This window comes from Trachurus japonicus, chromosome 1 (genome assembly GCF_045865225.1).
Source record: "Trachurus japonicus isolate A0001 chromosome 1, Traja_1.0".
In the NCBI taxonomy this organism is placed as follows: Eukaryota; Metazoa; Chordata; class Actinopteri; order Carangiformes; family Carangidae; genus Trachurus; species Trachurus japonicus.
The window spans coordinates 1,288,811-1,314,549 of record NC_140907.1 but is presented as its reverse complement, the minus strand read 5'-3'; the positions used below and the strand labels follow the sequence as shown (position 1 = coordinate 1,314,549).

The 25,739-nt window shown below is 40.7% G+C and overlaps 1 protein-coding gene and 1 long non-coding RNA gene across 3 annotated transcripts in view; one reads left to right on the top strand and one right to left on the bottom strand.

Moving 5' to 3' along the window:
• LOC146991054 (uncharacterized) overlaps positions 1 to 25,739 on the top strand; it is a 607,823-nt gene that overhangs the window by 21,648 nt on the left and 560,436 nt on the right. The window lies entirely within an intron of this gene.
• Positions 1 to 25,739, bottom strand: part of neurl1aa (neuralized E3 ubiquitin protein ligase 1Aa) — an 82,929-nt gene that overhangs the window by 50,320 nt on the left and 6,870 nt on the right. The window contains exon 1 of one of the 2 annotated variants that reach the window (XM_085794415.1): positions 1,485 to 1,755. The exons of the other annotated variant lie outside the window; for it this stretch is intronic. Within the exon in view, the coding sequence (XP_085650541.1) occupies positions 1,485 to 1,518 (34 nt within the window). The 5' untranslated portion in view covers positions 1,519 to 1,755. Of the gene's footprint in view, positions 1 to 1,484; positions 1,756 to 25,739 lie in introns of those variants that run through there. 2 annotated transcript variants of the gene reach the window in all.

Here is a 25,739-nt window from a genome sequence, read left to right as displayed (position 1 = left end):
CCATAGCAACAACTGTACTTCAATATTAGCATCGGTTTAACCCTCTTACATCCACACTGGAATTAAAAAGTAATACTTTTTCTTCACCTGAAACTTTTCTGAATGTAAGTTAGCAGTGGCTGTCAAGCAGCAGCTTTGTTGAATATCTGTCACTAACTGGTTTAAGCAGCTGAACAGCCCGTTGCTATCCATTCATTATACTTTAGAAAAGGAAGTCAGCTAAATGTTGCTGATTTGATGACATCATCTTTCAATAGTTGAATGTTATTTATGTGTAATGTTAATTGTGCAGTGGGCCATCACTTAAAGAATCAGGATACTGTATTCACACACAACAGAGAGTCATTTTACGAGGTGTTTGACCTTGATCCCAGGAGAAGGTGCTATAGCCTTCTCTTCCTGCTGTCTTAGTCTGTCCCTCTTAGACTAATTGGATTAATCTTGGAGCTTTAATTAGAATGATCAGGTGGTCAAAACCAGGAGAGGCTGTAGGAGCAGGGACTTAGCTCCCACAGCTTCACCTCAATAAAATCACTATCTTGTGTTAACAATGTTTCTGTAGGTAGAGTTAGAATGAGAAAGAATATCATACTTTTTGGCATTATTTATCTGCTATGTTGCAGTTCTTCAGTTGTAGCTGTAGAGAGGAAAAGGGGAGCAGGGAGGGCCTCTAATGTAGTGCTAAATACATATAGACTAGTGTTTGTAAAAATCATTATGGCATCCCTGTCTGTTCAAACAAGCTACAAGGCCTGAAGCAGACACACATTTACCCACAAACCCACACAGTAGCACCACAAAGCTCCTCAATACAGCTAAAACTCATGCTAAATTGTGTTCAGACACACAATCCTGCATAAAAACAAATATGTTAAAATATCACCACCACCTCACATCAGTTTGAAATACATACTCAGCTGTTTTTCTCATAGGCACCAATAATCACGTGAGATGGATGCTCTGACCTTACTGTGTGCATGAAAGGAGAATGCAATGGGTAATGGAGATCAATGTATTGATTTCCTGGAACCCAGCTGCACAATGTGTCTGTCTATTAATGAGGGGAAACCACAGCACCGCTCAGAGCACAGGGAAACTCCACAACTTCCCATCCATCACCGAAATGCGCCGCACGCTCCTGCTCCTCAGCCCCAGACAATGTAAACAGTTGATTATGGGATATACAGTCTAGGTGTCCGTTTGAGCGCTAGGAGCTGCTGACATCCTGTGTGCTATATACGGCGAATTAATCACAACACAAGTGGACACAGCTGCGCGTCACGACACCTCTATATTCTAATTAACGGAGTGACGTAACTGTGACCGAAGAATAGGCTATAGTAGCAATATGGTACCTGATAATAACAGCCTGTACTGGCTGTCGTCTCTCAATTTAACATCGAAGATCCATATTTACATCATAGCCTATAGTTAAATACACACCCCACACACACACAACCACAACACTATATAGGCTACCTTACCGTAAAAGGCATTTCTTGTTATCTGGCCACCCATTGCTTTATTCCTTTACAGTCCGCTTATTGCCTGAATGGATTATTCAGACGCTCCGGTTGCACAGCCCATGCGCCCGTGACATGATTGCACGTTCGCAGCCAAAGGCAGCCTATCACTTCTCTCCTCCGGATAGATGCAAACGCTGGAAAGACAGACCTACACCTCCGTCTCGAGAGCGTAAGGACCATACAGTCTATGATAGGGACATAGCAACACCCCCCCCATTCACTGAGCGCTCTCTCCGCCCGGGTCCCACTCACTCACACTAGCATTTACATAAAGGGCGGAGACTGTGAGCGCTTTTTAACGCTGTCACTGCCGCCAGGAGCTGCCAAGACACGAGGCTGCTGCTTAGTGACTGATAGAGATGGACAGAATATTATTGTGCACCATAAATATATAATCATCTTTGTTATCCTCATGGAGTTATAGCAATAATAATAAAAAGAAAGAATAGCCTATATGTGGGAATGTTGCTTAAAAAATGAAAGAGGTAGGCCTACAATGTGAGGCTAAGTATGGATCCAGAGCCTCAGGAGTAAGTGGTCACATTCTTTGCTCTCAGCACTCACTCATTCACCTACGTCCTTCCCAATGTGCCCCAGGCCCCTGGCAGACAGACTGGGTGACCCCTTCAGAGTAAGGCCTCTGACTTGAGTTGTCATCACGTATCCACAGTGACCTCACAGCCCTCAATCACGGACACAGAGTAACTCTGGGTCAGGATGGAATGGTTCATGAAAATAATCTGTAGCTGGGGGTAGCTACATGGGGGAACATGTGTATCGTTTGGTTCAGGGAAAAGACAAGACAGCCCCACCCTATAGTGAGTTAGAGGTTTTCTCATTTGGCTCAGAGTGGTGAAGTGAAACACACAACCTGAAGTTGGCTTACATTTACTCTAAGTGCAATAAAACCTGCACAAGTAAAAAGCCAAAACTTCATCAACACGTGTTCAGCCTGAAAAAACATAAACATGGGGAGAGTGATATCATCATTCTCACTGCACGTATTAAAAATTAATTTTAACATTGTATTATATCGCAGAGAATGATAGCTATCTTTCCTTTGAATAAAATTGGGTTAAGTCTTATGGTAGACAATTCTTGCATGACTTAATGACAAATCTGGAGACATTTTTTGAAAACTGTAAATGGTGGATTATTGACTTTAAATCATGACTGTTGATTAGATAAAGACTTCCTCCTATGCTGATGTCTCGTATTTCTGGAGTGTTAAAAAATGAAAATGACCCCAAAACCATGGATTTTGTTCACCATTCCACTCCTACCTCTGGGCCTGAAGCTGCAGGCTGATCAAATATTGTTAATTAATTTCAAAAAGTGAAACTGAAAGACTGAAGGGCTGGGTGATACAGCAAAACTGTTTGGTTTTTTTTTGGATGGGCATTTTCCTTAAAGGGATAGTTCACCCTAGAATGATATTTCGCTCATTATCTACTCACCCTCATGTTGACTAAGGGCTGGAAGAAGTTTCAGATTCCTCCGTGGCTTCTCTGAGTTACAGGGGGTCTCGGCATAGCAGTGCATGTCCATATAACGGTTGCAAAGGGACACCGGAGCTCTTCATAAAAAAACACACACAAAAAAACATCCAAATACCTCCATGATGCTCGTATGTAATGTCCGTCTTGTGCTGAAGCCCCAAATTGCGTAATTGTCCCGAAAAAAATTAAATAAGTCTATATTTTAAGCTTGTTTGTAGCGGAAGCTTCTCAAAGCTCCTCTTCCTGGTCCGTCCAAATCTCGCGTGATTCGCAGTAACCGCACTGACGCATGCTGACGCCGGCGCAAATCACGCGAGATTTGGACGGACCAGGAAGAGGAGCTTCGAGAAGCTTCCGCTACAAACAAGCTTAAAATATAGACTTATTTAATTTTTTTCGGGACAATTACGCAATTTGGGGCTTCAGCACAAGACGGACATTACATACGAGCATCATGGAGGTATTTGGATGTTTTTTTGTGTGTGTTTTTTTACGAAGAGCTCCGGTGTCCCTTTGCAACCGTTATATGGACATGCACTGCTATGCCGAGACCCCCTGTAACTCAGAGAAGCCACGGTGGACTCTGAAACTTCTTCCAGCCCTTAGTCAACATGAGGGTGAGTAGATAATGAGCGAAATATCATTCTAGGGTGAACTATCCCTTTAAGCGGCTTAAAGTCGAGCCTACTGCAGGTAATACACTGATTATGGAGGATTGACACTTATACACTGGGTCTATGTTCAGTCTATTCAATGAAGAGGGTCAGAACTCTGTCACAGTCAGCTGGAGAAGAAGCATCTGCTGTAGTGGGAGGGAGTTCAAAAGCTGATTGCTGTTATTAAAGAGGACTGTACTGTGGTAGTAGGCAGGATAAGCTGTGAGAAACACTTTCCCTGGTTTCATTTGACTAGTTGTAGTTTGAACAGGTATCTTACCTTTCAACTCTTTTTTATCCACTTTGCAATTTTGACAATGGACCTTTCAGCAGAGCAACCAAGATTGTATGAATGATTAAAGTTTATTAACTGGTTGTTTGCAATGGGAAAACAAATGAGCAAACTGAAAATGGGCTGTTAATAACTGAAAAGAGAGGCTTTACTGACAGCATGGACCTGGACCTTTACCTGTCATGGTTTTATCATATGGATATGGTGAAATAAAGGGGCAATGAATGTCAATTACACACACACACACACACACACACAAAAATTGCATATCAATGTCACTGCTCATATCAACTGTTCACATGTCACATTCTGTATCATGAACGAGTTACCTGAATGTAATGAGAGACATTAGACTTTTATATTAAAAGAGAGGTGATTCTGATTGTTAGAATTTAAATGTCATTTTGGAATATGCTGAAATTACACAGACATCATCCTTCCAACAGGACATAGCGCTTGAGTGAATATAAAACAAGTGTCTGCATGATATTGCATACAGTATAAGCCTTTGTATTTAAAATTCTGCAGGTAAAATATCAGCATGTCCACATTTCCCCACCACATCTAATGATAGAGAGCATTCAACCATAACAAACACTCCAGCCTGCCTGGGATGCTGATCAAAATGAAATCAGGGCCACAACCTCAAGGTTTAGTAAGCTACATGAGACAATGTAGAGACACACACATGGTGCACACATTGGTGAACACAGTTGATGGGAAGTGCTCATAGCACAATGTGAGGCTAACCACATTTGGTTTCATGTATCACCTCTGCAGACAATTGTGGGAAAAAAAAAAAAAAAAAAATCCGGGTTGAGGATTTTAGAGAAGCTGGGATGACTTCATTCTCAAATTAGCATTCTTGTTGAATTTACAAGTTGATAAATCAATTCAGGTCAAGACAAACATATAAATCAAAAATCTTTCAAAAACAACAAGATTCAATTTCATTTGAATAAATTAGCTGAAGGGTGTGAGAGAATGACCTCAGGTCAACAGGTAGCCCACATCTTTTATATGGTCGGACAAAACCAAAAGTAAAACAAACACCAGCAAATAATTGATTCTTAACTCTCCCTAGGGATGAAGACAATACAGTTCTATTTGTCACGCAAGTAAGAGCCAGATACATTTCAGGAAGATCACCAGGCCCAGTATCAACATGGCCATGTCATGTAACCTTCAGATACACACTACAGGAAAGGCCTGAAGTGCACTTCCTTGCCTGTTTTGACATTGGCACTGTACATGAATACAGTGCTAGAACATCCTTCCTTTGTACAGTACTTTTTACTTCCTGTCTTAAGAATGCAGCTATCACTCTATTGGTCTTAACCTTTAAACAAAAAAGTCTCCTTCGGCCCCGGAGTCTTGATTGAAATTCATGACTCAGTCGGTGCTACAGTATAAAGCAGCATTGCATTACCTACTCAGATAATGCAGTGAGGCTCATGGTGTTCTGCTCTTCAGCTGGTGTCAAACGGGACTATGAAACTCAAGATGATAAACTGCCTGTCCGACAGGTTACATGTTTCGTATTGATTCCATCCATATTTTTTTTGTCTTAAGGGGACAGCCCAGTCTAAAGCCTGAAGCATCATCAACACATGTTTATTCTGCTCCATGCTGTTTAGGTTTGCTAAACCATCAATGCTTAACATTTTTGAGGCCCCTCATGAATAATCCTGTTTGCACATGAATAAAGGCTGCAGCTATTTGGATAGACACCAAGCATTAATGTGGTATTCTGACAGCACATGTGCTTCTGATACATGTGGGGTTTTCTCAAAACCGTCGTCACTGGAAAAACTACTGCATGGGTGTTTTTCTGAACCACAAATTAACTTATACTATGTTTTAATAAAACAAGTATGCTCTTGTGTCTATCTGACAGTTCTTTCATTAGCAAAGGTGGGAGTGAAGTTCTGTGGGCTAAATCTGGCCCTCCAACAAAAATATTTGGCTCATTAAAATCTCAAATTTTGCTTATTTTTTCTTGACTCTACTGCAAAGACAAGTGTAAGTCAGTAGCAGATACAAACTTGGTGTTTGTCAGGAAAAATAATGACCCTTCAACAAACATAGTTGGTGACCCCTGCTGTACAGTACACCCTTGTTTGTCTGAAAACACTACTGGATAGGTAAAGTGAATTGTTATCGGAACACAATAAAAACTGCAGAGTTTTTTGTGGAGAGATGTCAAGGTCTGGACCTCTTCTCTCACACTTAAATTTTGTAAGGTGAAGAATTAAAGGAGTCCCCAAAAGAATTTCATTTGTGATTATAATAGTTCAATCCCATACAGTAGATTATTTTCTTTGGCAAAACCCAAGTAAACTCTGGAGACTAACTTATATTTTGTTGATTGAACAGGTGTAAAATATGAACCACTCTTTTTTTTCTGGCCTCAGTCTCTCAGGCTAACACCCTCCCAGCTGCAAGCCCTTATAGCCATGGCTACATGTCTCTTAGGGCAGTTACACAGAGCCACTCGTCCTCCAAGGCCGCACGTCTCTCTGGTCTCCAGAGCCTGCTTTTTCCTGCCTATTACTTCCTAAGCAGCTCTTGTTATATATACTTAAACGTATATGTTTCCACGCTAAGGGTCATTGCTAAGTCTAATGATCAAATGATTTTCAGTAATGTATAACACACAAAGTATATTCTCGTGACACTACACATACTGTAATATATTGCTGGATATTTTACTCAAGTCCAGGTGAATGGCTGTGTGTATAAAGTGTCAAGTATCTAGACACCAGATGCCACTGTCCATATCCTGTTCCAGTAGTCAGCAGGGTCTACCCCTAAACCTGCTGTTTAAAGGGACATTGTGTAACCTCTCCTGTTAGCTATTCACGAAAATCGATTATTTCGTTCAAAATTATGTTTTTCATTAATCAGTAATCCCCCCCATCAACAAACTGAAGTGTTCCTTTCAGCTCTGAATTTGCCGTTCATATCATTCATATCTACATGGAGCGGGTAAGCTCGGTGCTGGCTGCCATGTGGTGTCGCCATGTTTTTACGTTCAGTGGCAGCGTGACGGTAGGAAACCACGGAAACTCAGCGGAGACACCGGAGCTGTCGGCTCAGGTGGAGGTGGCATCTGGGATAACGGTAACGCAGTGAGGAGGAATGGAGCGTTACACTGATGCTGCATTCACCTGCAGTCGGGCAGACGGCCGTCGGTAACAAACCAGATGTCATTTTAGTCACAGAAGTCGAGAGAAAGCCGGTAAAACGTGGGTCAGGTAAACAGTACGACATCGCCATGACAACAACACAGCTGGACCACTTGTTTACATAGACGCTTGTCTGCCGTCTTCCCAATTTCACGTGAATGCAGCATGAAAAATACGACTGAGTTGCTTGTGATATACAACCGCAACGCTAGATGGGAGTAATTCCTACACAATGCACCTTTAACCCTGACCACAGTATATCCCTACATCCACCAGACAGTTGAACTTGACTAAACCTGATCAACCCTGCACCATAGAGATGAACAATCAGAATTGTATTTTTGTGGATTATATTTTTGTTGACAGTGGGTTTAGAAGATGCAGAGAAGCCAGGTCATCTTATATTCCTCTGTTTGGAGGGAGTGGGTTTTATGTTGTTTATTCTGAAGGTCTTTGTTACAATGAGCTCCACAGCATGAGTTTGTGGTCGATCTCTGGCTCTGTCATTGTTTCACTATCCCCTGGAAACATTTCAACAGTGCAGCAGCTTGTTCTTAGTGCAGCTTTTTTCTGACATACAAATACACGTTTTCATTCCATGTGATAACAGATTATTTGAGTATGGCAATATTTTTGCGTTTTTGTGATCCCTCAGAAGTCACATATCTGGTGTCATTATTTTATTCATGAAAATATCATGATGATTAAGTAAGAGCCAGAGAATCCGTAGAGAAACAGAAAAATACATTATAGCCTACCTTTGGCTCCATTACAACAAACAAGTTCAGAGACCATACAGTGTGTGTGTGTCCCTGTGCCCATGGATATGACCCATATGAGCGTGCCAGCAGCCCGTCTAACAGACCTCTGTGGTCATGGTGAGAATAATTAACACTCTGTTAAGGTTGTGTGAATGGTCACGGTTTGCTCAGGTCTAGGCACCAACACTACCTAGGTTGTTTTAGGAAAAGATTATGGTTACAGTTTCAGGACCGTTGTTGTCACGGTTACAATAATAAACACGGGGCTACAGAAGAGACAAGGGGAAAAACATCAGTCACCATGTGTGAAAGTCCTGTGCCATACTGTACACTCCAACTACTAATGTTACTCTATTCTGTTTAAGGTCACTTTACAATAGGATAGAATGTAAGAGGTGGTTGCTTAGACAACCTGATGGACATTCACAGTGCATTGGTCATAGAAGGTAGAAGGGGTCTGTCCGTCCATCCATCCATCCATCCATCCATCCATCCATCCATCCATCCATCCATCCATCCATCCATCCATCCATCCATCCATCCATCCATCCATCCATCCATCCATCCATCCATCCTTCCATCCTCAGTTGAGGATTCAGTTGTCCTGTGTGTTTTAGCCAATAAAGGTGAATCTTACTCCAACCCTACTTATCTATTCTACTCTATTCCAGGTAAAAGAATGACAATAAGGCAACAAAACAGTGGAAATCCTCATTATGTGTCCTGTATACAGGGTTGTGTTTTAACAAAAACAAAAAACAAAAAACTTTTTAGTAATTTCAAGTTATAGCACATAATTGCATGCTATATTTACTCAGTTCTACTCTTTCATTTGGTAATTACTTTAATAATGAAAAGCACCAGCTACCAGAGTTGCTGGCATGTGTTATTCTTACACCCACAGACTTTCATCTCAGTTTCAACACAATAAAGTAAGTGCTTAATAATGTACTAATTTACATATATATTTCACATGTCTGTTCGATTTTCAAAAAAAAAAAAATCTTGGACAGATTTTTCTTTCTCTGCATAAAGATCAATGTTTTTTAATGGTTTCTTAAATCACCAGACTGCAGCCCTCAGCCGTCCAGTGGCTGCAGATCTGACATGGTGGCTGATGATTAACCAGTCCTAATAGCCACATGTCCCAGCATGCTTCAGTGTTTGACAGCAGCTGGAGACCAGACCTGACCGAGGTTTCCACGACAACCACTGTTTGAAAGGAATTACGTACGTCTAACACTGATGCATATGTAAGCACACACAAACACTCACAGCCCATTAGTCCAATGAGGCAATGTCCATGAATGCAGGCAATAAAGAGAGACAAAGAGAAACAACAAGCAGCAGTCTGGCAGAGCCCGGGCATGGGTATCCCAGTACACAGGGCAGGATGGTGCCAGCAGAGTGGGGCCTGCTATCTCTTTCTAAGTTATTTGTATGGAGGTGAAAGCAAATCTGGCAGCAGATGCCGAGTGGCAGGGCGGTCAACAGCGTGGGTCTCCCACAGCTGCTATTGTCTGGAGTACTGCTCGGCACGTGTGTGCAAACAAAACCTCCCATTCAGCGGGGCCGCAGGAGTCCCGTCACCAGGCCATTTGCAATATGAGTAAGAGCAGACTCTCAGACAGGTCCAGGAACCAGAGAGAAAAAGGAGGAGAGGTGAGAAACTGTCAGAAACTCTGACCCTGTCAAATGTTAGAAATAAAATGACTGGATTCTTCTAATGTAAAGAAGAGAAAATGAGAAATATGGAAAAAAAGTAGTGGGGGTGTGAGGGACAAGGGGAATTTGCACAGCTACTGCAGCAAGCACTGGAGTAATGATGATCTCCTCCTTTCATAAATCCAGCCTTATTGCAAATCCCTTTCTGTCTATTCTGAGACATGCCCTCAGCAGGTATTCCAGATAACTACACTCTTAGTTATTAGCAAAGGTGAAAGTTAGTTTGAGGGCAAAGGATGTCTGGTGTAATGCAGTACTTTTCATCAGAGTTGGAGCAGAAAAAGTGGGGAGGTGATAATTAGATCTGTCACTCTGCTTTAATATCTCTCAGAGCTGCTGGGCTCTGCGCTGGATTGTTGCAAAGAAACGCCTTATTGTCTCTGCTGCTCAGGAACTGAAAATACTATTTCCATGTCTGATAGGCGGCAGCAAAATGTGCTGGTGAGGAGTGATGGACTTCAATAGTGTATCGCTGTGGATATCAAAGGACCCGAGCTGGTCATTCCGTAAGGTGCACAAGTTGTCCAGTGTATACAGCACCCTATTCTCTGTATTGAAATGTCTGCAATGTCAACCATCCAAGTTCAACATTTCAACATTTCAACATTAACATTGTTGATGTACATTTAAATTAGGTTAACCAATAAAATGTCCAATTGCTAATTGTAGTCTTGTTTATTTTTCTCTAGATCAACGTTGCATAACTCACAGATGGAGAATCTCTACAGCTTGTATTGGAATAATTTCCCCCTCGTTGAGGTCATCAATCCAAATGATGAGTTTTGTTAGACAACATCAGGTTGCATGATAAGAAATTGAAGTCACAAGCTAACAGATGAGCAAAACAAGCAAAAGCACAGCAATTAGGCAAAAAAAAAGAAAGCTTATTCTGATCTCTGAACAGCTCCCCAATTACAGTCTGGACAATGAACCAGAAAATATCAAAAATCAATATTGACACATTGAATTCATAAAATGTGTAAGAACCCTCTGGACCTCCAAGGCATTCAGTGGACCATTGGTGATTCAGTGACACTCCTGCAGGCCTGTGTAATCCAAGTAATGGTGGACATGAATGGTGTTTTAGCCATCATATTTTGTTGAATTATGGGTGGGATAATTTGGAGGCACCAGTGAGTGAGTGAGCAAGGAGAAAAGAGACAGAAAGGGGGAAAAAAGGAAAATGTAGAGAAATGGAGGAAATTAGTGAAGAAGACTGAGTAGTTTCTGGGTTTCGTTTAAACTTCTTTTTGGATTATCACTTCAGGAAAAAACGTGAAATCATCGAAAAAGGTCAACCATCAACCAGTTTAGCAGGATTAATGCAAGTTAGCAAGAGCCAGAGTCATTTCAAGCTAGCTGCTACAGCTGCTATCCATGGCTAACTGGTAGCACGCAGTAATAAACTGTACTGCTGGGATTGTTCGCTTTTCAATCCCGATAATCCCTGGTCCAGCAGGGATTCAATCATTTGAGTTGCTTAACTAAATCAGCTCTGAAACATCAGTCCATGTCCAAACTATTCCACAAAGGCCCATGTGGCTGCAGGCTTTTGTTCTAACCAATCAAGAGCACACAGTTTGACCAATCAACTGCCTGAAGACAGCACGGCCCTTTTTGGTATAATTTAGAGGCCTTCTGTTTACATCTGCCGAGCCCATGTCTCTGGCAGGGGGGAGTCTCACCATAAATTTGATAAGATCACCGCAGCATATTTGGTAAACGATGTTTCTGAAACTCTATATCTTTGCTTCACCTGCCCTGAGCAGCATTGTTTGACTGCTTCATGGGAACTATTTGCTGGTTGGTCTCATTGTGGTTGATTTTGGCATTTGTTCAGTTTTGTGTCTTATTTTTTTCTCTTTGAATTTATGTTGGGTATAGCAGTGTTCAGTCACAGGAGTCAGTATGAACTAAATACATTTCATACTGAAACACCTTTAATATGCTGAACTTCCATGTGACATACGTAGGGCTCTGGCTGTTGTTTTTATTGCTTTGTTTGTTTGTTGCCATGTTAGGTCATATGGTCCTATTGAAGGGCCACAGCTGGAGCAACTGAATTTATGTGTCATTTCAAAGCAATAATAATGCATATTCAACCAGAAAGAAGCACAGAAGGATGATGTCCGGGCAGAGAGTTGCAAGATGAAAAAGAAGGGCTTTCAGCCAGCACACAAAACAAGAGACAAGCCAGGCCCTGAATTTAAAGTAGCTGTTTGTAAGATTTGCAATTGCCAGACACAGTGTTTCAGGTTTGACAGAAGTCAGCAGGTAATGATGACACATTGTGTTAACAACTGAAATGACAAAGCACTTTAAATCCCCTGTTCTGCACTGTTATCTCTGGCCTCTGACTGGCTTCGTGTTCATTACAGTGACACCCCAGGCTCATGGCTGTTATACTATTTAGACTGATCTGCCATACCATAATAACCGAGAGTAACTATACAGTGCCCAAAAGTATTCACACTCCTTGAACTTTTCCACATTTTGTCACGTTACAAATACAACCTTGTATTTTATTGTGATTTTATGTGATAGACCAACACAAAGTACAGCATAATTGTGAAGTGGAAGGAAAATGGTGTTCGAGATTTTTTATAAATAGAAATCTGAAAAGTGTGGCGAGTATTCAGCCCCCCTGATTCCAATTACAACTGCAAGTCTTTTAGGGTTTGTCTCTACCAGCTTAGCACATCTACACACTGCAGCTTTTGCCCGTTCTTCTTTGCCAAATAGCTCCAGTTCAGTCAGATTGGATGGAGAGCGTCTGTGAACAGAGGTTTTCATGTCTTTACCACAGATTCTCAGTAGGATATAGGTCTAGACTTTGACTGGGACATTCTAACACATGGATGCTTTGAATTAAACTGTTCTATTGTAGCTCTGGCTGTGTGTTTAGGGTGGTCGTCCTGCTGGAAGTTCAAGTCTTTTTCTGCCTCTAACAGTTTTTCCTCCAGGACTGTCCTGTATTTATCTCCATCCATTTTCCAATCAACTCTGAGCAGCTTCCCTGTCCCTGCTGAAGAAAAGCCTCCCCACAGCATGATACTGCCACCACCATGTGTCACCGTGGGGATGGTGTGTTCAGGTTCATGTGCAGTGCCGCCATGCATAGCATTTTGCATGGAGGCCAGTTAAATTTTGGTCTTTGATTTGTAAAAAAACATCTTGAACATGTACACACCAAAAAACATCCAAATACCTCCATAGTGCTCGTTTGTAATGTCCCTCTTGTATTGAAGCCCCGACATGAGAAATTGTTCCGCCAGTCAAATCACGCGAGATTTGCACTGACACAGGAAGAGCAGTGAACTGAGACACTGGGAGCTTCTGCTACAAACAAGCTTAAAATATAGACTTATTTAATTTTTTTCTGAACAATTTCTCATGTCGGGGCTTCAATACAAGAGGGACATTACAAACGAGCACTATGGAGGTATTTGGATGTTTTTTGGTGTGTCTTTTTGGATGAAGAAAAGTGGTATCCATTCACAACCATTATATGGACAAATACTGCTGCGCGGACCCCCCCGTAACTCAGAGAAGGCATGGAGGACTCTGAAAATTCTCACAGCTCTTAGTTGACATGAGAGTGAGTAGATAATGAGAAATCTGAATTTTGGGTGAACTGTCCCTTTAAGGATACAATGGTACAGCCTTTACTTTCCTGTGCCTGAGGCTTGGGCCGTGCAACCTTCCATGTTTTATTACCTGTCTTGTACCTGTGCCTACCATTACTTTCGTCTGCCACCTGTGATATGGCCTGATGTAAACCAGATGTACAAACAAGCACAAACACACCGGCCCCTACAGTAATAGGTATTGGGGATATTTGGCGCCCCAACTGACTGACCACTGAACTGACAGTCTGGCATCTCTGGGGCAACGGCGTGACAAAAACATATGCCCCCCCCAAAAAATCCCCAAAAGATTTTATGGGGAAACTCACTGTTTCCTGTAGCTCTCCCCTCTCTTACAGGCAGGGGCACATGTGGTTGTAATTCGTCCCAGAACAGATCACTGAGACTTTTAAATTGCAATTCCGATCATGATGGGGTGTTTATTGTTCATTACATTAGATTAATATGGGGCAGCTGCTGCGTGGGGAAGCATGTGAATGTGTTTGCATGGATTTTCGGCGCCATCAATCAGCGGCCCTGCTGGTTTAGTGATTTCCAAACCATGCCCTCTGTGAATCAGCACTCCCTCTTGACACCCACTGGCTCATGTCACTAACGGAAAGGTGGTAAAAGGATACTTACAGACACTGAGATAAATTACCAGGGCTTTCTTTTATCCATTTACGTGGCCCTCACTTTATCTTTCCTCCATTTATCACATTTACAACCTGTGTTCATCTTCTCTCTCTAGGTTTTTACGCTGTGTTAAGATCCTTGAGGAGCTGGGATGAAGTGAAATGAGATCAAAAGGAAATGGAGTTCTTGAAAGTGTTGTGATTGTCCCATAGAGCAGGCACAGCTCAGAATGAAAATCACCTCAGTCGCTGCTTTTTATGTACTCACTAAAACGATAACCTTTTTAATTAGACACAGGAGAGGCCATCAAAGATATTACCCTGGGCTAATCTGTTCCTCTTCTCAGTTGGGAGCCTAACAGAGATAAGCAGATCGAGGTGCTGTTTTCAGAGCATCATTTCCTCTTGTTCACACAGGTCAGACCTGAGCAGCAGTTTCGATCTCGCAAGGCTGAAAAACACACGGATATGTCTCCTGCTTTAGTCTGAGCCTGAGAGCACAGCAGAGATAACTCATAGTGTAAGATGTGAGGTTGGAGCCACACTCTCTTCCACTCAATTAACGTTACACTATTTTCCACTACTGGAAAGAAAGAAAGGAAGAAGATTTAAATGTCATTTTCCAATGCTGGGAACCAGGGCCGTTGTATAGGGGAGAAAGGTGATGATAATTCTAGGAGCCCAGCGCCCAGTGGGGCCCACAAAAAACCCCAGTAGTCTAATCTTTGTATGACTGATTTATTCTGCATATGACCCTGACTAATACTCACAGTAATGCTGCATTAGCATCAGAACAAAGTAGGCTAAATAAAAAAAAAGATAATACATAATAGCTAGTCTAAGAAAAAATACTGGAAAAGTTTGGGGGTAGGGGCCCACTTTAGTATTCTTTAAGGGGGCCCAGAATTCCTAGCAACGGCCCTGCTGGGAGCACACTGAATACATTTCGGTTCAGCTTCAATGCATTCTTCATTGCAGACTCACAACTAACAAGACCACATGTAAAAAAGTAGATCAGTGAGTAAGACAATGACACTTTATGGAATAAAAAATAATAAGAACAACATCTTGGTCTCACTTCAGTCAGTTCAGGGCTGCTTTATGTGAGAAGAGAAGATCATGTGTTGTCTATATGACTTGGCTGTGGCACAGTACAGGAACTAATCAAGCATCCACAAAATGCTAAGCTAACAAACTGAGCTCACTTTGTAAACTGCATTGGTGAAAGCTCCCTCTGCAGTAAGTTCAGTTGGATGTTTGAGGAGTGTGGAGTGCAGCATCACTGTGAAGAGTAATACATGCACAGAGATTGTTTTCAAATTCATCTGCAGGAGGAGGAAAGTTTCTCGGTGCTCACTTTAAATCTCTGATGTTTAAAGAAATTTTAATGTAAAAACATGCAGTCCCCAGTGCATGTACTCTGAAAATAGGCTATTCAGTGAAGTGGGAGACATCTTATGTCAAGTACATTTGCATATTCATAGATTCTGGACTGGATTTGAATGAGGGTGTTTGGTTTTATCTTGGCAGAGACACTTTTTTGTCAAACAGCTGAAATTAAAAAAAAATGCACACTTGTATGCACACTTGATCTCTACTGTTCTTTTTCATTCATATGCGCACATGGACACAACATTTGAGGTGAGTATCGGCTTATATAACAACCCACAACTGGACTTTATTTTCACTCTTATTTAAAATTGATTTAAATTGATTACACTGATTACAAATCTGTGCCAAAGCTTGGACATTGAAACAAATATATTTTCCAAAAGAAAAAAAAAAGTTTTACAAGAAAATACAAAATATAAGAAATGCTAACATTATTGACATCAATTAATGAGTTGAACAATCTGTGGCTAAAAACCATTGTGAAAATTAATGGATCATTTTTCATAATTTGGGTAAATTGATCCTGTAAAAGTCTCTGTGTTTCGGTTTCTGGTAGCGTTAGATGCAGCATCAGTAAAACAATTTGTCTTTGGCTGTAAAGCAACTCCATGGGACACAAAGTAATATTCAGTCTGTAGACGTGAGTGAGCTGAAGGTCTGAGATGAACGATGACAGTGATGAATCATGTAAATCAACCGTAGGTGAGCCGAGGACAAGTGGACATAAATGAACAGTCCTGTGCTGATATCTGGTTATTATAGCCACATCAACATGGAGGATGAAGTTGAAAAATAACAGTATAATCATGGCCTGTAGTTCAAGGCTCTAGCAAAGCAGAATATAGATGAATGCAAGTTTGAATGTTTTAATTTACTGTGTGATGGGAAAATGACTCACACATCCATTCTGAGGAGATGTTAAAGTGCAGGCGGAGCTTCATCATAAAGGCCGGGCTATGAAACATAGCTAAACAGGAATTCATTTCCAGCAGACACTGTTCAAGTTGTTGTTGCTGTTCCACATTTAATCGCTCATGTTTTAATGTTCCCTCACAAATGCTTCACAAAAAACGAAACAGAGTAAAAGGAAGTTTTCATCTCCATTTGTTAACGATTCACCATGCTACTCAAAAGCTAAGCTACGGACAGCTTATAAAATAGATTTCTTTCTTGCATGTAACTCATTAGGTGCATACATTATAATAATTTTGACTGTTCCGTTCATTCATTCATTGGCTTGAAAATAAACTTTGTCTGTAGTTTAGTTACATAGCTTGGAAAGAGCTTGAATGTGAACTTAAAGGCAGAGTCTGTAGGACTTTCCTAAAAAACAGAATATAGATTTGTACAAAAGAGATTCTGCTAAATCATCACCTAAGGGCTTCAACTCATATGTGGTGGGGACTGTGTCTGCAGAGCCCCAGTCTGAAAAGAGGGGCCCTGTTTGAATGTTGTGTTTACAACTAATAAAACTCTACCTTATTAAAAGGGTTCAAATACGTTTTTTTATTCGGTGAAACATAAATTAACTAACTGCAGCAGCAGATTAAATGGTAATACAACAAAAAACAAAGAGGCAAACAGAGTTTGACAAGTTCAATTTCAGACAAGTTATGTCGACATTAAAGGTATATCAGAGAAGTCTCTGGCTGCACAACAGCAGAATCACTGAATTAGAAACAGTTACATCTTCAAATGCAACTGGCAGCATTTAAAACAACTTGTAAAAATATGAGCGTATTCTGCACTGTAGCCCAGGGAGCTAGAGGGGCTGAAAGAGTCTGGCACACACAGTCCAGACAGTGAGCTAAACTTCTAACCACTAATGCAATCTCAGTCACAACAAAAATCCTAATTAGAGCAACTTGAAGAAGATGTTTATTGGAACTTGTTTAGAATAAAAGTTTCACTGCAGAGTAATCCACTGTTTAGGGCCATCTGAACAGAGGCAGAATCATTGATCAACGGCATGATGGGAACTTACAGTCCCAGCAATGAGGCTGCATAGCCACCAAAAGGATTTTTGTGGGAGTCTGTGAGTAAACCTTGTGGTTGTGATGCAAGCTCTGCCAGGCAGTGAGGTGACCATGCAAACAGACAAAAGCGGGACAGATGTATATTAGTGAAATCTAAAATTCCTGACCTCGTTCCTGAGTCGTTATGTCGCCCTGCTAATGAGAAATGTGGGGAACAGACCATAAAGGCAAAACACATTTTTCATCATGTCTAAGTGGGTTAAATAGTGATGAACGTGCCTTGTGAGTTTGGCAAGATTGTGACATGGGACCTGAATGAATTTAGCAAAAACAGCCAGCAGCAGGTTTTCTTATAAACCAGCTTTAGGTGATGAAAGTTAAAAGGATAGTTAAACATTTTGGCAAATTGGCCCATTGCCATAACCCCTATCTTAGCAGTAGTTTCATTACCATTAATTGTCAGGGCAAGCTGTTTTTAGAACGGCGGAGCAGAGCCGTGAGCTGCTCAGAGCTACGCTACAGAGGCTCATGGAGGAGGTTTCTCTCATCAAACTCATCAAATACACAATCCAACAACTCAAAAACGCTCTGGTGGACAAGTTGTGACCTGCATATCCACCACGCTATGAGATAATAACGGAACATTACAGAGTTTTACAAGGCAAATGAAGAGACTGCTTGCCGAAAAACTGCCTCTGACGGGAACAGCATCAGCAGTTTTGCATGAATTTACCTCTAAAACATCTCATCACGTTCCGTTATTATCTCATAGCGTGGTGAATGTGCAGGTCACAACTTGTCCACCAGAGCTTAACCTAAACAAAACTACTCCTAAAACTATAAGGATTATGGCAATGGACCAATTTCCCAAAATGTTGAACTATCAGTTAACACCGATGGGATCTTTAGCACTCCAAATCCAGTGGAAAAAGTAAGTCCACAAAAGATAATATAAGGTAGAAAAAAAGAGCCAATTATGGCTGATAACAGTTACAAAACTGTCATATTCAGCTCTTTGGTTCCATTACTCACAGCTTATTAAGGTTCAGTAAGTCTGGTTCACTCTGACTGGTTCCACAACCTTCACATACAGTGACATCTGCTTAGAGTTAAAAAAAGAAAAAAAAAAGCTGTAGTAATGCCTGTCTGGTGAACATATAGTGCAGCATCTGCTGAGGAGACAGATCATTCTCCTGGGACTTAGTGGAGCAACCAAAACACTTTATGGTTTTTTCTAGTTGTAAGAAATACAACCCCAAATAAACATGAATAGCCCCAGGTCTGCTGGATATGTGAAGAGACAACTTTTGAATTTACCAAATCATATTTTGGAGGTGGTAATTTCCCACCGTTGTGTTCATAGCTTGTTGCGCTTCATTTAGAGAGGTTTATAGTGGTTGTCCTGGATAATTAGGGCGGTTCTGAATTTTATAATTATATAACAACAATTTATTTTCACTATGAGTGCATGAATAACAGGATTTATTACTATTTTTGTCATGGGTTTCAGACACTAAGGTCTGTGGTCTAATTTGTGTCTTTGATGTGAAAAGGTCCTGACTTCCCTTCCCTTTGAACCCTCACTACACCCCGCGCCCCCACTCACCCTCTCTTTAGGTAGGCTGGGCCAGCCAAGAGAGCCTGACCACCCATAAAGTTGCAGCTACAATGCAAGTGACAAGGATGTGGATTATGACATCAGCACTGAGTTGGCTCTTAATGACCCTGAGACAGAAACAAGGATATATGGAGGGATCAGAGAGTATGGGGGAAAGTCCCAGACATGACTTGCCAGACTTAACAGGAAATCACAGGACTGTTCACTTTGCTGAATATCCCTCCACAGCAGGTGTTAAGGAGGATTTTGGGTACATGTGAAACTGCAGGTGGTTTAAAGGTTTACAGCTGGGTCCTGGGATATGCTTGTCAAGAACACAGTCGTCAGTATAACTGCCACTCCTTTACTTCCTCTTCTCTCTCTCTTTCTCTCCTTACTCATTCACATTGCCTCACACATACAGTCTCTCTCACACCCCCCCACCACCCCGTGTCCCATCACTCAGCTATAAAGCTCTTGTAAATGTCCCATGGCCACACTACTGGTGACAGATGGTAAAAGCGGGATGAAAACTCCCCAAATAAATATGTAATCCCTTCCTCACATGGGCTGTAGCACAACACACAGATTATCCCATCAGAAACACTGCAGCAGCTCTGTAGACAGCAGGCTGGAGGGGGATCCCTCTTTGTGTGTGTGCTGCAATCACAGCCTTTGCTTTTTGGGGTTAGATGATGTGAAAGGGGCGGAAAGATTTCCAGTAAATTTTCGGTAAATTTCCAGAAACTTTCCATGGAGGTTAAGCTCGGGAATTTGGGAAATATTCCAAATTGGAAACTTTTGTATGGAAATTTATGGGAATTATTGGAATTTATGGGAAATTGGGGGTAATTTAAACAAACTGTATCTTATCCTTACATAAATGTAATATTTAGTTTTGTCATAAGTAGACATCCATGCAAAATAATACAATTAAAAACATGACATTTCAACAGATTTGTGAGTAGAACTTTATCAAGCTTTAATTCTTGTTACTTACATTTTTGACCGTTGGAATAAGGTGGACAGCATAGATATTCAAGTGTACTTGCATTAAATCTGGTTGTTTTAGCCAAGATTATGCTACAATATATTTTCCCCAACTATATTTAAAGGGACAACGAGGAGTTTTGGAAAGCAAATTGTTTTCATACTACATTTACCATGAGCCTCCGCGCGCACGGTGAAATTCTTGGACCGGCGCAAGACGGACGTCTTGCCAAGAATGTTTTCATTCATCAAGAATTAAAGTCAGAGGTTTGGAAGACGAACAGATACTGTTGTAGTTCCGACCATAAACGGCGATTTGGCGGCGTTATTATCATGACCCGCCGGGCAGCGTCCGCGAAACCGAAAGTAAGGAAACGCTGGTCGGCTCGACCAGCATTTCCGCCACCACTAATAACAAAATAACGATAGAGACAAAACGATATATTTATCGAAAATGAAGCCATTAACAAGTGTGGGTAGCGTAGATTCATCCACATTAACGTGAGACTTTTTTTATAACCAAATACTCCTCGTTGTCCCTTTAAGTTCCCTGTTAAGGACCATCTTTCAATCTCCTTGTGATTTATTCCCGTTAATTCCAATATATTCCCCTTTAATTCCCATGGCAAGTTTGAAAATTCCCAGAATTTTGCAACCCTATGTGCAACATAAACATTTTAAAAACTGATTGCTTGTAATGTATCCACTGATTAATATCTATTTGTAGTGGAATAGAGCTCCCACAGATTCACACCAAACATGTATTGATTCAAGTAAAAGTGATTGGTTATATCTGTTTCCCAGTCAGGATACATTTATGGCAGTTTTACAACCATGATGCCCATGCACAAAATTGTGTTGACTTTCCCCAATAAAGATGGGAACATTACCTTCTTTTTACGCACAGTGACAGATGTGTTTTAATGGTGCCATTCTGGGATACGGAGCAAACAGCCCACTGTGTGTACTAAGCAACTTTATAGAGTTCATAAGGAGGGGGAGGGAGGAAGAGGAACGGCCTCCCCAGTCACCCAAATATGTAAGAATGATCATAGACAGAGTGGCATTAAGGACAAATTAGTCACAGTCTTTTTCTCTGCTAGTCAGCACTTTTCAGTCAGTCTTCCCAGGGAGTGAATTTCGACACATTTTCACTTGACATTTATTTCCACTGTGGCAGCAAAATGTTTTATTCTCCCACTGGCTAAGCTGAGGAAAACACAGACAGGGGTGTCCACCTCTGAGAGATGAGAGACAAGAGACAAGAGAGAGAGCACCAGCAAAATACTGCCCTTCATCTTTAATTATTGACTTTAAGGGGAGACACTATGAATAGGGTAAAAAATTTAACTAACAGATATCACCATGACATTTCCCAAGTGAGAAATATTTTTTGTATTACAAGTTTTGTCAAATTGTATGTTTAAATATGTAAATGAGGCAACATCTAATTAAATGTGCACTAATTTGCATAGATTTCCAGAACCGAAATCTGAACAATGGATATAGCCCCTTTCAAAATTCTTGTTTTATTTTGTTGACATATTCGAGTCAGAAGTTTTTTTGGATATCTCTTTTTATCACTCTGTAAATGAGAAAATACTGCCACCAGCCCTAAAAAGTCTAATTTCACCCTGTTTATAGGAATAAAATGTTGTATAAATCAGGCTGTGAATGATATATCAATAACCCCTCAGTAAAAACCTTCAGAATATAGACAGGAATAAAACTGGAAGGTTTGGTGTCTGTAAGTGCTGCTCAAGTGGAGATTTCGGGCATCGAGTAAACTCATTTTGAGAAAACGGCTTTAAAAACTTGTACTGTAAAATTCCATAGATTGTTTTAATGTAAATCATACTTTTACGATTGGATAACCATTTTTGGAGCCTATATCATTGTTCAGAAGAGAGAAAGCTTTGCAATGATACCTGACGACAGGAACAGCACGTCACAGTAGCTGCTACTTTCCATGAATTTAGGAGAAATCTACTGACGAAAGAGACCAAATTAAGTAAAATAAAAACCTTAATGTGGATTTTCTACCATTTTGTTCGACTTTTCTGAAAGAATACATGTTAAGGAAGAAAAATAGCTTTTTCATGTATTCTTCACATTCACATTTGGTTTGGAACTATACCACGACAGGCCTTGTCTGTTTTATGCAGTGTTGCTGGTATGATGTTAACAGATTTGTTTCTGCTGGGAACTGTGCATCACATGCGGTGAACAGGTGAGGTACCGTGCTGACTCTCCTGCTGATGTGAGACATGCATCTAGATTCCTTCTGGCCCGGGATACGTGTGCTTTCAACATGGGCATAGTTCTAGTCCACATCCAGCATCATTGTCAATTGCTACTTCCTTCCACACACAGAGAAAGTATTCTTGTTGTTACCACCAGAGGATAACAGCTGGAATCTGCCCAGATGTGGAAGCACATGTGACAGACTCAAATTAAGGATCCAGACGCATGTTGGGCCATAAGTTTAATTTTGCTAGACAAGGATATTGAACCCACTGAGCTTAAGATTTAAGCATTATGCTAACAAGTTGAACTGAAACATTACATCCACCCATACCGTCTGCTACTCTGCAAGACAATACCAGTTGACAGTGCACAGTGATCTAATACCAAACCCCGGGCTGAATCAATGGTTCGCAGTAATTATAATTTAATTGCATAAATATACACGCAATGGAAATCATTCAGCTTCAAACGTCGTGTCATGTTGTTTTTACTGTGTTACTTATATTTTCCATTTTAAAATTATCACACCATGGACACGTTTTCAGCTGCTTTCCAGCACACAACAACAATAACGTGCTAAATGAATCTTAAACAAAGTGATACTCAGTCTGTTTAATTTAAAAATAATCACCTTCCTGTCATAAGGCTTGCAACTAAATACAAAGCATCACTTCACATCCTGATTAACTTGTCATTTTGCCAACATTTACTTTTCCATTCCAACTTCTTCTCTTTTTTAATTGCACAATCAGAACCCTTCGCGGGGGTAAATGTGCTTCTTTTGATCTGGTGCTGTATAGAAACACTATTCATTCAGTGGTCTGGTCTGGTCAAAACCAAAAACAACTCTTTTTGACATTAGGTCGCATTAGGACAAAGTATCGGCTTCTCCAAGTCAGTTCATTATCCAACCACCATGGCTCCGCTCTGTAGAGGGCTCACCACAAAATACCCTGATGTTCTGTTTAATTTGATCCTAGTTGTGTAACAAGATTTAATCTAACATGAATTAAGCCATTATCACTAGCTGCATTTCCATTGCTGGTTTTCGCAAAATAAAAGTGATATTTCAAAAATTTCGATAAAGTACAATTGAAATGAGCCGTAATTCACGTAAAGTCTGTAACAGACAGAACTATTGTTTGGTTATTCACATGGACATTTTATTATGTGACACCGCCTGAGTTATCAGACTGAGTTGAATGATTGTACCTCAGGTGCCAAAGTTTTATTAAAATAACCCGGTTGGGTGAAAACGGTACACGGGACGGGGCGACTCAAAACAGACGGGAGAGAGAGCGAAGGGAAACAGAAAAAAATACCAAGGGGATCATATCTGATCAGACGTGTAAATGCGAAAAAAGTGTTTCAATTACACTTTTGCGATACACTCTTATATCGACACATATGAAAAAAACGCCTCATGAGAGCGTAAACATGTTTCGCCGATATTTGAGAGGTTTTTCGAAATGTAGGCATTTCCATTATTAGTTTTTATTTGCGTTATTTAGGTTCTATGCATTTCCAGCGGTTATGGAGACGCACCTAGTGCCACACAAGCCTATTCAATCATTGTAAACCATTATGTTGAAAGTATTTCTGTTGAACAAACCATTCCAGTCTTGTGATACAGCAAGAGAATTAGACGAAGAAGTAGAAGAATACGACATATAAGTGAATGATGACTCTGGAGACCGGCTAGGGCAAACCTGCCATGGGGACCTGTGGCAAAATGAGCCCCAACTGCACTAATTCATCAAGCCTTGCCTGGATGATCCTTATGCTGATATGATAATGCTCATCAGTTAGAGGACTTTATATCACAGCAAATTTTCAGTAAAAAAGTTATTTAGCTTCAGTCAAGTCTTTAGCTCCATTGTGTTTGATGGACTTCTCCAAACAAAACTTAGACTAACACATTTATGGCCATCCCTCAAAACGAATGTGCTGCAGGAAGGCACTACAAAGCCATCTGGATCTCTAACATTGCTGCTGACCCCTTGACTTTATAAGTCATGAAATGACAAGCAGCAACTTTACACAGCTCTAAGGTCTAAATGAATCACTGACTTAAATTTAACGTAGCATTTCCTGCATCTATTCTGAGGTTCCCATGATTCACCAAGTTCCCTGCACATGTATGAAAGGCACACGATGGTGATTTAAACCCTTCTTCCCTTATAAAATCTGAAGGACACAAGGCAAACGGCTTGGCCCCACATCTCTGTAAAGTACCATTAAAACACACATCTGTCGCTGTGCCTGCGAGGAGGCAATCTTCCCAACTTTATTGAGGGGAAGGCAATGCGTTGGTGCACAGTTACAAGGCCTGTGAAAAACAAAGTGCCATAACTCTGTCCTGGTTACCATAGTGTGAAGGTAGGAAGACAAACAATGGCACTAATGCAAGAAACTACTACAAAGCCATCATACTGTATCAATATCTTTTTTCATTATTATTATTTCCCTGATCTAGTAAAAATATGTCATCATCAAACATTCTGAGCATTGAAGATGAGAAAATGACATGTACGAGCAAAACAATATGATAATAAAAGAGTAACAATAATGTCATTTTCAGAGCAAACTCGTGTCTCATTGTTCCTGAGGCACTGCTATTCAAAATGCATTAGCTCCTTGTCTTTGCATTGTATTATATAAGTACGAGACATTGTCTAACCTGATGAGCTCATCCGGCACAGACAACTGTCTGGGTTGGAAAATGCTGGCAGTCTCTTTGTTTGATTTTTTCCTTTTTATTTATTCAATATTTTTATATATATATATAACAAATGTTTACCCTGTGTGAACACTGCATTGCAAAGCCCGAGGAGCTACAATTCTCCCAGGACTGACACTGTACCTGTATCACTTCGTTGTATTTGTGTCTTTTGTCTCTTATTTATTAAGCAAGTCTTAGGGATGTTGGAGAACTCCATAAGCAGGCAGCTGTGCTACCAGGGCCAGGTTACATAAGCACAGTCGACTGTCAAATGAAAGAAAAGAGAGAGGTCAGTGCTGCAGCAGTAAGTTCAGAAAATGGTTCAAATATTTAATGACTATTTTTCGAGATACAGCCTATTCTCAGCATCTTTTGTAGCTGTGTAGCGATTGAAACATGGTGTAATGTCCTCTAATTACAAAATAAGTACAGTATGATTTCATTTAATGGCCACTCCCCAGAGAGTCAGTAAATGTTCTGATTAGGCTGTGTCTTCAAGTTCAAATGACTAACAGTTTCCTTTTCTGTTCATACTCAAAGATCATTACCTTCACCAGGAATTGACCTTTTACATTTTTTTCAAGAAAATATTACACATTAAAGGAGAATTCCGGTCATTTTTGCCCCCTGAAATTGTTGTCCTGATGGTCACCCAGTGTTGGGGGGAGCAAAAACGCGGCTAAAATTGATGCAGGCAAACCGGAGTTACACCATGGCTAGACGGCGCTAACCCATGGGGGCAATTTTTTGAACCACAACAAACACTCAAAAAGCAATCAAATATCTATCGGTACATGACTGGAATCCTTAGAGACACCACTGAACTCATATAGTGTACAGTATAAACAGTATAAACTTTGTGTTTTTGCATGTAATCACTCATCTCAGGTAGCCTAACTCTGGATCG